The 14,387-nt window shown below is 34.0% G+C and overlaps 6 protein-coding genes across 6 annotated transcripts; 3 read left to right on the forward strand and 3 right to left on the reverse strand.

The window, feature by feature from the left end:
• Positions 1–2,765: 2,765 nt before the first annotated feature.
• On the reverse strand, positions 2,766–2,969 carry RO3G_05844 (uncharacterized protein; the record flags this gene model as incomplete). The annotated part of the gene is made up of 2 exons (XM_067660434.1): positions 2,766–2,879; positions 2,940–2,969. 2 exons carry the CDS (start codon positions 2,967–2,969, stop codon positions 2,766–2,768), a joined length of 144 nt encoding a protein of 47 aa, XP_067516535.1.
• Positions 2,970–3,915: 946 nt separating this feature from the next.
• Positions 3,916–4,341, reverse strand: RO3G_05845 (uncharacterized protein; the record flags this gene model as incomplete). The annotated part of the gene is made up of 2 exons (XM_067660435.1): positions 3,916–4,019; positions 4,176–4,341. The coding sequence occupies 2 exons, from the start codon at positions 4,339–4,341 to the stop codon at positions 3,916–3,918; spliced, it is 270 nt and encodes an 89-aa protein (XP_067516536.1).
• Positions 4,342–4,874: 533 nt separating this feature from the next.
• RO3G_05846 (uncharacterized protein) lies at positions 4,875–6,209 on the forward strand (the record flags this gene model as incomplete). The annotated part of the gene is made up of 7 exons (XM_067660436.1): positions 4,875–5,015; positions 5,067–5,171; positions 5,226–5,280; positions 5,334–5,473; positions 5,520–5,611; positions 5,662–5,839; positions 5,889–6,209. 7 exons carry the CDS (start codon positions 4,875–4,877, stop codon positions 6,207–6,209), a joined length of 1,032 nt encoding a protein of 343 aa, XP_067516537.1.
• A 741-nt stretch (positions 6,210–6,950) lies between these two features.
• Positions 6,951–9,236, forward strand: RO3G_05847 (uncharacterized protein; the record flags this gene model as incomplete). Its single annotated transcript, XM_067660437.1, has 6 exons — positions 6,951–7,448; positions 7,504–7,608; positions 7,783–7,890; positions 7,943–8,038; positions 8,095–8,502; positions 8,553–9,236. The coding sequence occupies 6 exons, from the start codon at positions 6,951–6,953 to the stop codon at positions 9,234–9,236; spliced, it is 1,899 nt and encodes a 632-aa protein (XP_067516538.1).
• Positions 9,237–9,916: 680 nt separating this feature from the next.
• RO3G_05848 (uncharacterized protein) lies at positions 9,917–10,231 on the reverse strand (the record flags this gene model as incomplete). The annotated part of the gene is made up of 1 exon (XM_067660438.1): positions 9,917–10,231. One exon carries the CDS (start codon positions 10,229–10,231, stop codon positions 9,917–9,919), a length of 315 nt encoding a protein of 104 aa, XP_067516539.1.
• A 2,721-nt stretch (positions 10,232–12,952) lies between these two features.
• Positions 12,953–14,364, forward strand: RO3G_05849 (uncharacterized protein; the record flags this gene model as incomplete). Its single annotated transcript, XM_067660439.1, has 4 exons — positions 12,953–13,311; positions 13,369–13,971; positions 14,042–14,199; positions 14,345–14,364. The coding sequence occupies 4 exons, from the start codon at positions 12,953–12,955 to the stop codon at positions 14,362–14,364; spliced, it is 1,140 nt and encodes a 379-aa protein (XP_067516540.1).
• Positions 14,365–14,387: the final 23 nt, after the last annotated feature.

Genomic DNA, 14,387 nt, shown 5'->3' on the forward strand with positions numbered 1-14,387 from the left:
TTTTGATTCTTTCCATCATACTGTTAATGTTAATGACTAAAAAAGATGAAACAGAGAGTATAAGAAATGCCGTCTACAACAATTTAATGTTACTAAAAGGTATGTTGAGAGAGAATACTCAATTGCTATAATTATGGTGCCTTGTTTGATTTTTATGATGGCTTTTAGGCTTTGTTTATTTACTAGAGCATGCATCTACCAAAAACTCTTAAAACTATCATTGATGTAACAATATGAATTGCTATGATTGAACAGGTTTCTTTTAGAAAGCTATAAAAATAAATCATAACGTGATGTTTAGAGCCATATATCAAAAGAATCGATAAAAACAAGAGATGAGTGAAAATCAGTTTTAAAAATAATGCGCCTGATGAGCACATTTTGTGTTTGTTATTACTGCAAAACTTCACATGCCCATAAAGCATTGCCCCAAGCAGTAGTACTGATAAAGTAAATACGAAACATATGCTTCTGATTTCTCGAACTGTAATTTTATTCTTGGCTTATGCATATGTTTATGATTTTACCTTCTCCTCTTGTTAAATTCTATGTTTCTGTTTAAAAAGTATCAAGCTAACTTTAGCTCTTTATCGATAACAAACTTGTAAGCTGATGCATACCATAGAAGTCATGTTTTGAATTTTTAAATAAAACGGTTTACTCTCTTCTAAAACAAAATATTTGGATTGCTAGCTAAAGAAAACATTTTAATCCCAATAAAGCTACAGTGTTTTCCAAATAAATGACAATGTAGAATTGAAATGAGAAACACTTTTTTGGTTAATTGAGAAAATGCAATCGAATTCATGAAAAAATAAAGGCAGCCATTAGGAGTGGCCTTTTTTGTAACGCATCTTACTACAGCTTAAAAATAATAATGACAACAGATGTTCATTTGGAAGGCCCCGCTCTCTTTTGAAAATTTCAATAATTCTGAGAAGCAAATAACCCAGGTTTATACCAACTTAATGCCAATCATATGTAAAACAATCAATGATGAAGTGGATAACGAGCAAAATACAATCGAAAAGAATGAAAAAAATAAAAAATTAAAACACAAGGTTTTGCTAAAAGCTTTGCAAGTAATACTCCAACAAGTAATAATTCCAAAAAGTCAATATCTTGCGGATCATACACTAACAAGCAAATCGATGATTTTATCTCTTTGATAATTGAAATAGGCCTTGTAAAGGATGCCGTGTCAAGAACAGGTATTATACTTTCTATTGTATATTGTTTTCAGAAGATGTGGAAGGAAATCAAGAACTTCCTAAAAAAAAAGAAATCATGCTAAGAAGGATGTGCTGAAAGTGAAGTGAAACTTGTTGGCAATTTTGCGCTCTAGGTTAAGGGATTAAAAAATTCAGCCCCCAAAGTTGCTCTTACTTTTTTATTTGTTTGACTATTTTTATGGCAACCAGCTCTTGTCTCAATGACAATCACCATGTACTTCTGAAAAAGGAATGTCCATTTTGTGATTTGACATATTCAACTTTTCAAAAAGATCGGTAACATATCTTTAAAGCTCATAATAAAGTCATAAACCCAAGGCAGGCTTGCGACCAAAGGAGAAGGAAGAAGACATTCGTCTGCAGCTCCCTGAACATTTCAAAATATCCCAATGCCTCCATCAATTTCGTTTGCTTGTCATGTATTTCTGATTTTCATACCAAGGAAGAACTTGCTACTCATGTGGAGCAAGAACATATTGTCCAATAAAGCACGCGTAAATGTTGGGTGTCACTTTACGACGGTTTACATAGGATACAATGAACATTGGATATCAAGACCATGTCATCGAGCTGCCCGACAAGGCTTAGTAAATCGCGTTTGCAAAGTGGTATGTCGATGCAGGCAATTTCAATGAATATGTATAGGTATTGATGTCATAGGGTCATCGCAAAAAATGTGATTGTGTTTTCTAGAAAAAGCTTGAACTATGCTGCTTTTTTGTTGTATCTTTAGACCTAGCCGACCTAACGGCCGTCGTTGCCCTGACGGTCTCAGGCGCCAAATTTATACTAAACAGAAAAAGAGTTTTTTCGTACTAATCAGAAAAAATATTTTTATGCTGCTCAGATAAGTCTTAATAATATTGATCAGATGTAGTTTTAATGAGCATCAGTTACGTTTGTTCTAATAAGAATTAGCTTTTTTTTTATTTTGATCAGCTAAGATGCAATTTCAGTAAGTGCTTTTTCTCTGAAAACAGTCATTCCTTATCGATCTTTAAATTCATGTACAATTTTTGATCATTTTATAGTATATTATAATGATGATGACGAAGATGATTTACCAGCAACTTGGAATCCAATACTGGTATCCAAACTGGACTTGTCTATCGAATTTTTGCAAAACGTTGCTACATGGTGAAAGTCCAAATCCAAATGCCCAGTTTCAATGTCTTTGCTTGCCTTGATTTCATCATAGACATTGGTGTACTGGTATTCGTAAGACCGGTACATATCTACCTTGTAATCCGGACGCTTGTTATATCTGTTTTCTAGTTCTTCCACGAGGTTAGAGCTATCTCAGAAAACAATGAGTAAGATCTACATTATTGCACGACCACATACCAATGAGCCACCTTTGACGGTTGTTTGGATGAAAAAAGACCATGAACAAAGGGATGGACGTAGCTTGAAGACAAGTGGACTTCCGAGATTGGTCTCATATTACAATCATACAAATAAGGAATTCTGTAATCTGTAGTGAGTTTGGTGTGCCAAAAAAAATAACAGCAGTGATAACACCAATGACGACACTTACAGTCCTATAATGGCACGTATAGCCTGGCGTTCGTCTTCATTTAGATTTGCGTTGAGTTCAAGTGATTGGATCTTGGCAATATCGTCCTCAATCTCCCCTTTTGCATATTGCTAAAATAAAGAATAATAAGAGCAATCAACAAAAAAAAAATCGCTGAGTAATCATCTTACATTCAATACACGATTCACATTGGCAAACATCTGGCTGTTGAATGGTTGACAATAGTATAAAGTATTCATCAATTATTTTCGCATCGCTACCAAAAGCTTTGGGGGAAAGATGTTGCTAGGAAGACTTCCATACTCACAGCGCTGTTGGAGAACCAGTATGCCTGATAATGACCTATTAAAATTTAAGACTTGTCAATCATCCTTCTTATATAAATGATCAACCTTACAATATCTCATTAAAGTGAGTTTCCAAACAACCATGGTGTGCAACCTCCAAGGACTGAGAGTGGTATTCATTGAATTTGGAAGTTATGTCTTCGTTTTCTAGCACCCATACAAAATTGTTTTCATTTGTTTGAAGGGTTTCGTTGCTATTTATTTTTATGAGTAATGAGAGACGCGTTTATTTTCGTGTGCTTTACTGGGCAATATGTTCTTGCTCCACGTGAGTAGCAAGCTCTTCCTTGGTATGAACGTTATAAGTATATGACAGGCAGACGAAGTTGATGGAGGCATTGTGATATTTTGAGACACTTTGGGTGTTGTAAGCGAATGTATTTTTCCTTCTCCTTTGGTCGCAAGCCTGCCTTGGGTTTATGACTTTATTATGGGCTTTAAAGGTATGTTAAATAACCATATATTGCAGCAGTCCCATCTCGATGAATGCTTTTTACCTTACTCGCAGATACATATTTTTACTGACAACAATTTATCAGATGTTGTCCTCTTCATCTATCAACATTTCTCAATACCTTTTTGCTCAAGGAAGCGCTCTTGAATATACTAATGAGACTTTAGCCAATATCTAGATTGTAGACAAAATCGAATTTGACACTCGATATTCTAAGATTGCTATTAATCATGCCAATTGGATCAAACACCAGATTCATGTTAATAAGAGACATGATAATGCTGTTTTCCATATGTCCAAAGGGGCATTGAAAGCTTGTTTGTTTTCCAAAGGAAACGCGATACTTCATATCTGAGCACGGTAAAACAAAAAGGGTAAAGAGGCAACCAATGCATCAGTATCAGGAGACTTACCTTCTGGTGAAGCATCTGAATCAAATGAAGCAACTACTAAAAAAAAGGGAGAGTAACAAAGAAGCCTTCCAGTAAGTCTTTTTTAAGCTGTTAAAAAACGTGACTGCTACAATATATGGTTGTTTAAAGAGATGCCCAATGAATTTGTTGACAACTTAAGAGGATTCGGTATTAGTATCTACCCAAATTTACAGCTGCTCTCTTCTCTTTTGATGTCAGTTCTCAAGATAATATTCACATGGACACCAGCAGCTTGGAGATGGAAAAAGTTCACGACTCTGCAGAAGCAACTCCTGTAGATCAAGTAACCGATGACGCTTTTCAGATCAAACAGCAGGCTGTCAATAACGGAATCCATGCTGACGGCTCCTAAGCATATAACTTCCGACATCGCACTATCAACAATTCTAGATCGTCAAATATCGGATTATATCCCTGGTGGTCAGCAGCACGGCATTACAGTGCTCAACACTGATAGTGCATTAGCTCAGACTAAGTAATAATGAATAATAGATCGAAAGAACTATTATTCACCGTTTCTTCATTGAACTATAACAGTTTGGTGAAGACCCATGATACACAGAAGCAATGTAAAAGCTATGTTTTTATTACGACTACGTTACGGACACCTCTTTTTTTTTACTTAGTCTAAATATAATTTCTTAGTAAATTGTCTTCAATAGTCAAAAAATCAGTTTACTAATTGTTTGAATCATATCCCTATTTAATATTAAAGCTATGAAATCATTTTCTAACAACTAGTGAATTTTTTTTGGAAGTCCCCCAACTTTTAAAGACCGTATTTTTTCATAAAAACCTTGGATTGGCAGTGGAACGACTGTAAATAAAAATACAAGCTCAAATAATTCTTTTTTCTTTTTTTTCCCCTAAATGATCAAGGTGGGTATTATTGGTACAGGTATTTTTGCCTATAGACATTACAGAGCTTATCAAGCAGTTGGAAACGATAAATTCCAAATTGTGGCTTGTTCTAATCGATCCAAGGATAAAGCACTCGCCTTTGCAAAAGAGGTATTTTTCTTATATTTGTGTACAAATATATACTAAAAGTGTAAGATGTAGGTTGGTATTCCTGAAGAGGCTGTTTATACAAATCCTCTGGATCTTATTAATGATCCAAATGTGGAAGCTGTTGATATTTTACTTCCAGTTCAATTTAATAAAGAGGTAATAACAAATATGCATAAAGTGTTGCATAGATGCTGATTGTATACAAAAAAGATGGTTGAAGCTGCTATTGCTGCTAATAAACATGTCATGTTTGAAAAGCCGATCGGTAAGCAAAATGAGTTTTGTTATTGATGATGTAATAACATAATATGTGGATAGCGGCTACTTTAAAGGATGCCAGGGATATCGTTCACTTGTCTCAAAAATCAAATACAATTGTAGCTGTTAGTGAGAATTGGTCTTACCACCCATTGGTTTATGCTGTAGCTGAATATGTTCAAAAGGGTGGTATTGGACAAGTAGGTTGTTTATTATATAAAATACAAGTTTACTTAATCAAAATAGGTTATAAACTTTACCTATCATTCTGCTCGTCCTTACAATCCTGATTCGCCTTATCATTCAACGGTATGGCGTCAAAATCCAGAGCACCCAGGGTAAGAAAGATATAGTATTTATTGCAGACATATCTTATAGAATTATACAGTGGTTATTTGAGTGATGGTTGTGTTCATGACATGGCTCACTTGGTCCCTATTCTAGGCAAATTTAAATCTGTTGCTGCATTTGCTACTTCAACTCAAAAAATTCACGTTTGTGAAGATACTTTATCAACCACAATTAAACTTGAATCAGGCGCAGTGGGTGTAGCCAATTTTACTTTTGTAAGTCTTGTTATCATGTCTAACGATAAGTACTTATTTATTTGTGTAGTGCTCTGCAGGCGTTAAAAAGATGGATTTAGTTATCCATGGTACAAAAGGATCTATTCATTTGATCAACGATGATCAGGTTGAATTGTTGAATGAATCAGGGCAAGTGGTCGATGTTGAGCCTATTCTTGCTTTAAAACAGAATGCACCGGGTAGAGGATTCAGCGATGTAGAAGGTGAATTGGTTGCATTTTATGAAGCTGTTCATCACCAGCAAAAATTAGGTGTATCTACCGAGGAAGCCTTCCATCATTTAGCGTTCATAGTTGCTTGCTTAGAATCCGTCAAGTCCGAACGCATCGTTAATATTGAAAAAATTTAATAATATTCTTCCTCTTCCTCTTCTTCAATGATGGTTTGTAATGGGATACGATAATATTCTACATCACCACTATCACGTGTGAATTTTATAAGACCTGTATTGCGTAATAAACTTCTACCAACTAAATTATATTAGTTTTTTTTTGGCTTGTCTTTTATACAAGATATTTACTGCAAGTTCCACAACAAAAGCACCAACAGAGGCCTGATAAAAATATCATGCCTATTGAAAACATGATGAGCCACATTTGAACAACAGTTAATTCCATTTCAATATGGAAGAAAAAAGGAACAAAAAGCTTTTTTCTACCTCCACACACATTACTTGTTAAATCTCCGTCCCTTTTATTATTCGAGTGTGTGTGTGTGTAGCTTAAAAGGGTATAAATAGCACTTTCATAACACAAAGCTACTATGATGAAAAGAAAACATTATCAATTTATTTACATGTATTATATAGCAATATAAAAAATAGTGGTTATGAAGCAAAAAACAAAAAGGTTTCACAATAGGTTGATTGCTAAATAAGGCTATGTTTTTTTACGAAGTCCAATAAAAAAGTGAAGCATAAATAACAATCTACTGTGTATCATTTTTTCTTCTTTCAAAATATTCTACAAGCGATTCAATATGGTAAGGATTACATTTTTTTACTCGGAGCATTTTCATATAAAATGAATTCAAAACCTTGAACAGTTCTAACTAATATTTTCCTTCTTTCACTTTTTCTAGCCAAGAGAAAATGGGTAATAAAACCGTTTTGAATAATTTCATCTCTCTTCGCTTCTCTAAACCACACAATACCGTGAGTCAAAAAAAGATTCAGAAAAAGACGCGTGTGGGAAAGAAGGCAAGGGAATTATTAAAAAAGAATTTTGCTTTTTTATCAAATATCAATTCATCCTTGCTAAAATCCAGTAACGAGATACCATGTATCAAGCATGAATTGTATCACTTGCCAAAAGATGAAGAACAAGACAACGTAGCACATCAGCACTTGATAGACTATATGTCGATGGGTATTGGTTTGCATGCTCACCCTGATTTTCAAACCTCAAAGGAGACCGAGCTTTGGTTAGTTCCTGTGGATGTTCAACCTCGGACATGGAAAGAGAGTTTACAAGAGCATTATACAAGCATATATGGGTTTACATCGAAGCAAGCAAAGTATCAAGAGCTTTTGTATGAGATCATTTTGACTGAACAATGTTATGTAGATGATCTTATTTTAATTTACGAGGTAAAAAAACTGTGTTTACAAGAAAAGTGCAGATGAGTTGACCAAACAATTTTAGATCTTTATTAAGGAAGCCATATGTTGGAACGGATTACTTTTTCCTATAGAAAGACTATTTAAAGCAATTAAACGTATCATCGAGCATCACTTGAAATTGCTTGAGGTATAATTTTTTTATGACTACATCAAACTAAATCTATTGTGCTTTAGGAATTAAGAACGCGACAAATTTATAGCCACCCAGTATTAAATACAATAACTGATATATTTAACTCCTATGCAAGTGATCTCTCTTTCTCTTCAAGTTACACAGAATGTACTTACATTATGAATATAGGTACACGGATTTGATGTTTATTTTTCTTATTTCCGAGAATTTGAAAAAGCAAACACATTAATTCAAAAAAGCATTAAACGTCAAGATGAACTAGGCTCTTATCTATCGGTAATCCTTAGACATTTTTCTATTCCTATTCTTACTCATGCTATTTATATAGCGTCGTTCTGCTTGGGTAGAATGTAAAAGTTTGCCTTTTTCAGCTTATTTATTAAAACCCATACAAAGAATCATGAAATATCCTTTATTCTTCAAGGTAAAGTAAAACATGTATAAGCTTTACTATAAAACACTCATATTTTTCTATAATAGTCATTAGCTGAGTGCCTTGAACCGAATGACCGTGAAATTCCACAAATCCAGCTTTTTCTTACGGAAATAGATAAATTATTGCGCTGCTTTGAAAAGGAAAAAAAGGAAGCCGAAGAATTTATAAAACTAGAAGACCTTTCATGCCGAATCAAAGGGCTTGAAGGATCCACAGTACATATTGCAGAGCCCAAGCGGAAATTAATTTTTGAAGGATACTTAACCATCATACCGCCCAACAACCCAGCACAATCAGGTACATTCAGTCGAATGAGCTCATCCACTATTTCATTTGCAAGCACAGCCGAAACTCCTCGTCTTAAAAGAAGAAATAGTACATTTAACATAGCGTTGAAAAAGCAAGATAGAGCCTACGTATTTTTATTTAATGATCTTATTGTCTGTACTCGGGTATGCTACTGCTTTATTATTACAGGTTACCGTTTTAATTTGATAAGTAGGAAAGAAATAAAAGAAAGCCAGTGGTAATGGATGAAAGAGGTATTGTGAACATACCAAAGAAAGGCACCTATTATGGCCCTTCATCCTATTCACTATTTGAAATTATTCACGCACCTGGAAAGATCACCATGGTAGATCGACATGTAGCACGCGAAACACCTTCCACAGGTAAATTACCACGCAAAGGTTCTACCTTCTTTCAATCCTTCAAACGTCATGGAAGCCGTGTCAATAATGATGAAGAGAGCTCAGCACCAGAGCTCAGCAGTTTCCCGAGCCAGCAAAGTTTGTCAACAAAGCAAGAGGAAGAGCATCCTTTACAATTCGTGTGTTCTATCGCGACTAAAAACTTGACCAATATACAATTTGAAGCTGAGACAGTGGAACAAAAAAACACTTGGTGTGATTACCTTGAGAGCGTCTTGAAAGAACACGTTCAAAGAGACACAGATATGGAGCAATTAGAGTTTTCTATACCGGCCGAAAATGACAATACTATGATGGACTTGGACTCTACAAACAGACCAATAGTAGAAACTGGTGGTTTGGCTTGTAAACATTTACCAAATGAAGGGCTGCCCACCTTAATCAATAGACTCACCATATTTAATGATAATAATGAGTTTTATAACACTCTTCTGGATGAGTTTGGTGATGAAACATGGATCCCAGATAACAGTTAATCTTACTTATAATCAAAATATACCTCCCTTTCTCTCTATTAATGTTAGGCTAAATATATAAATATATATTTATTTTTTACTTTATGCCCTTCTCTCCTTTGCTGCTATATACAGACAAAGACAGAATTTCTTGATTAACCATATATGCTGTGTGTAGTTTTAACGATAATAAAACACATTTTCATGAAGGTCTCAATGAGAAGATATACTGACCCTTTCTCAATCATAAGCAAATTGCTATACTAGAACAAAGAGAAAATCTATTAAGCCTTTTGCTAAACATGAATATTCCAGCTACTAAAATAGAATACCCTTGCAAAGTAGAGGAACATTTCAGCATAAAATCATCCCATTTTTCACTGCTTTTTAAATATACCTGCAAGCTTTATTAGTATGAAACAACAAGAAAATAAAAACAAGCTTAGATTATATAAATTATGAAATAAGCTGTTTCTTAAAAGATTCTCATTATTTGTGAGTGAACATAAATGATGAATTGGACAAAGTAGAGAATAACAAAAGAGCATTATGATATATCTGTCTCTATCGGAAATTTTTTCCGAGGCTTTTTTATTAATGCGTCTTAAAGTTTACGATATACAAAGAGAACAGAAAGAAAATACCAGTTTATTTAATGCTCTTTATATGTAATTAATTTTCAGTAAGACAAAGAATTAAATTTAGTCCTTGTATTTTGCAAAGCGTTCAAAGATAACAGGGTAAGAAGGAACGTCTGATTCTGTTCGGACTTTTTCTGCTTGAATCAATGTACTTTTATCGGATGATGGTAACATTGACTTTGAAGAGGATTGCGATTTCGTGAGCGCAAAATAATCTTCAGAGCTTATAGCTGAATCTGTATCGTTAGTAGAAAAAGATGCACATTCCTCTATTTGACGCTGCTTGTTTTTCTTGAGGTCAGGAAGTCGCAAGAATTTACTAATGAATTTGCTAAACGTGATGGTTTTTATTTGTGCTCGTGGGGAAGGGGTCATTGTTGGCTTTTAAAAAAGAAAAAGAAAAAAAAAGAGAACCAGAAGAACAGGAAATAGAAAGTGCGGGTATTTATATTTCTTTGAAACTTATTGATGTCTCTTTATACACTAAAAGAGAAAGCCATCACATTGACTTTAAATCAGAAGGTTGATACTAGCTTAAATGTCTCAAAGAGATTAATTCAGATAACTTTGTTTTCTTTCAAGCATCGTGTTTATATCTAAGGTAGCAGCAGGATATTAAAAAATAAAAGATTAAAATAATGTATTCGCGATGAACTTCAATATAAATAACACTGTGTATAGCTTTAGCTTAAAAGATTCTATCGATTTTAAGTTACAATAATGGTTATCTATTTTCTGTTGGGCGAAATCTTAATGACGAATTCTTTTGTAAATTGTTGAAAACAATCGATTATTTTGAGACAAACCTTATGCAATTAAAGTTTGTCAAATATAAAGTCTTATTGTGAATTATGATCAAAGAGACACATAAGTGTATCAAATAAAGAAACAGCTTTTTTGTATTAAAGATTGCAAATAAGGTTATAATAGTATACAGTCGTCTATTATTCGATAGAAAGCAGTATACTGGATGAAGCAAGCTTGACAAGCCTATGTTGTCTAAAAATATTTATTTAGTTTGTTTATTCATATACCTTTTGTGGCAAGTTATGATTGTCATACTATGTTTCTTTTTTTCTAAGATCGAATATGTCATATCAACCATTACAGTTTATTGTTCTTGGAATGATGACTAGGATATTTCTTCATTTTTATTACTCACTTTATTATTTTCTAATCATGAAGCCTAATTACCACCTATTGGGCTTCTCTTTTACTCTTTACGATAAGTGTTGTGAGCATCCTGAATCTTCTAGAGCGATTCTTATCAGTAATTTACATTACTTTTAATAAATATATTCACATGCGACAGTTAAGGTTTAGATTTAACGAATTGTTAGGAATGCTTGTCCCAAGTTTTCATCGGATTATGTAAGAAACAATAACCTTACTGTTTCTCTCACACTGAAAGAGATATCTAGGCATCATAAAGTTATCAGATGTATAGACATCAGATAACATTCCTAACCATGAGGTTTTCATATTATCAGCATTAGATGAGTTGTATGAATCAAATGGTAATCAGGAAGATAGAAATTTCAACAGCAAAATTAAATTTATCTAGTTTTTGTCATGATTAATGACAATGCTTCGTTCTTTGCAGACATATCAATAAAAGAAAATTTTACTTTAGCCAAGAATTGATGTCCAGCTTATTGCATTTAGTATGTCATGCTATTAAAAATAATTTTTAAAAGAATCACGTTATTTAAAAGAGCTACTTGGAAATAGAAATTCAAGTCTTCTTCATGCTGAAGAGTGACTGACAACTACAGCTTCTAAAAAAGCTTGAAAAAGAAAAAAGATCAATATTTTCCAAGAATCAATGCATAACGAGTAGGAAAAAAAAAATTTAAACGGTAAAGCAAACATTGAAATAATTCAATAAAGGTACCTTCGCTGTAGTAAGAGGTGCTTAACTCATTAAAAAATTATGAAACACTTTTATCCTCAAATACCTTCCAACAAATTCAATACATTTCGGCATTAATCAAGTTTTTCATTGACACTACTTTTAAATAAAATGTTTGCATGATTCGAAATTTAAGCGCAGTGAGACTGGTAAACATAATCATAATTACAAAAAAGGTATATAGATTTTCTAGAAAACATATCAATTGCATCTCTTTTTTTGGTAGCACAAAATGTTGTAAAAGAACCGGCGTTTGGTCCATGGTCGCACCGATAGAGTGCAGTAATTAATTAAACTAATAGTAATAATGAGAGCCAGTTGAAAGGTTTAACATGCAATTGAGAGTTTATATGGAGAGATACATAAAATTTTTTCAATTAGCTTAGCATAAAACAGCAAATGGCTTAAATATTGATGATTTCGATAAACCACTGAATGATAGAAAGAGAAATGATAAAGCTTGACCCTGAAAGATCTTTTATTGTATGACAGCGGAAAATAAACTATGACAATACTGGTTACAATGATTCCGCACCATTTGATCCATGTAATATTCACAAAGATAAATATGGATTCTTTTTTGCATTGCTTGGCGTAATAGTAACCCATCTGTATGTTCAATACATTGATATTCTCCATAACAATTTCTTTTTCAGAATCTGCATCATTAGATAATTTAAATTTGATTGACGCCATTGCTAAGAACTAAAGCCGAGTTTGTTTTTGCTACTATTTATTTCCCTTGCACAGTAATTTTACACATATTTGTACCGTTCACGTTTATCATATCACGTTCTATAGCTAAAGATTGATCCATTCAGGTCTTGTGCTTGAAGCTTATAGCCACTCATTTATATACACAATGGTTTTATCAAATTCCTTAATGAAATGTTCACTTGAATCCTTTTTGCTCCTGCATTGAATTATACACTATGAATAATATTTTCTTCTCATTTTCCTATGGCAAACAGGCCTGTGCTACTCAATTGATATTGTACAACATTAAATTAACCAATTTACTCAGTAATGGTAAGAGAATTTCAGATATTTGGTTTATACGCGTGTGTCTTTGTCTGGTATTAATAATATCAGAACATAGTATAAATACAAGCGATGTAATCATCATTAATTTCAAATTTATACTTTTCCATTCTTTTATTGTACTTGTACCTTTTCAGAACGAAATGGTTCAAATATTCTCTACTACCCTTTCCTTGCTCGCCACACTCCTTTTAGCCTCAAGCGCTGCCGCTAAAACCTGTGTTGTTCAAAACAATAAATCAGACGACTCGATTTCTATCACTCAAGCATTCAATGACTGTAAGAACGGCGGTACTGTTCACTTCCCAAGAGGCAAGACATACTATCCCAAGAGTCTGATTAAAATCAGCGGATTAAAGAATGTCAATATTAACTTTGCTGGTCGCATTATTCTTCCTCCATTTAATACCAAGTACAAGGGTGGATCTGCCTATTTAGAGCTTAGTGGTGACCATATCAAGCTTTACGGTGGCGGCACCATTACAGGCAATGGTCAATCCTGGTAAGGGAGTAAAAAAATACTTTCAAGACGACACGCGATTAATTTATAGCAATATAGGTACGACAGAAAAGACAATACAGCACCCATCGTTCTTCGTACAACTGCCACCAATTCAGTCTTTGGTAACTTTAGAATCATCAATGCTCCTCGAGGACACATTGCTGTCACTGGTTCTGACAATGTCGTCTTTGAAAACATCTACCTTCGCACCCGCTCCACTAATTCCAATTTCGCCAGAAACACCGACGCTTGGGGTGTCGCTTGGTCCAAAAACATTATCTTTAGAAACTCTGAGCTCATTGTGGGCGATGACTGTACAGCAGTCAACGCTGGCGTCACGAACTTGACGGTCACTAATATCAAGTGTGTCGAAGGCCACGGTTTCAGTATTGGATCCCTTGGTCGAGGTTCTCAACCAGACTATGTCAAGAATGTTCACTTTTTAAACAATCAATGCCATCAATGTCAAAATGGTATCCGAATCAAGACGGTGCCTGGCGGAAAAGGAACCGTTGAAGATGTCAAATTTCAAAATGTCGTTTTGGTTGGTGCTGAAAACCCTGTAGCTATTACAACCCATTACTTTTGTGAGCAAAACAAGAACTGTCATAACGATGCTTCTTTGAATATCAAAAACGTTGTTATTGATAATATATCTGGGTAAGCTTAGAAAACAAAACAAAAAGAAAGGCGTAAATCATGATACTCATACATTCTGATGCTAAAATAGAACAACATCTGCAAAGGACTTACCTATCGTTAACATCGATTGCTCAAAACGCGGTCTCTGCTCCGGCTTCTCTCTTAGCCGTATTAATATTAAAGGTCATTCCAAGACGAAGAAAAATGTATGTAATTACCTTGTTGGATCAAACAAGATTCCACAATGTAAACAATAAAGAACAAATCCTTAGGTTTTTAGCACAAGTACAATAAACACCATCGATATGCTATTTGTTAGCTGTCTTGTAATCCTTGCCTTACTACATAAATAATGCGGTAATTTCCATACGCGTAAAACATTATATATTAGTATTAATTGAGCATGAATGATATCGCCAGATGCTCGATGATAA

This window comes from Rhizopus delemar, genomic scaffold (genome assembly GCF_000149305.1).
Source record: "Rhizopus delemar RA 99-880 supercont3.4 genomic scaffold, whole genome shotgun sequence".
NCBI classification, from domain to species: domain Eukaryota; kingdom Fungi; phylum Mucoromycota; class Mucoromycetes; order Mucorales; family Rhizopodaceae; genus Rhizopus; species Rhizopus delemar.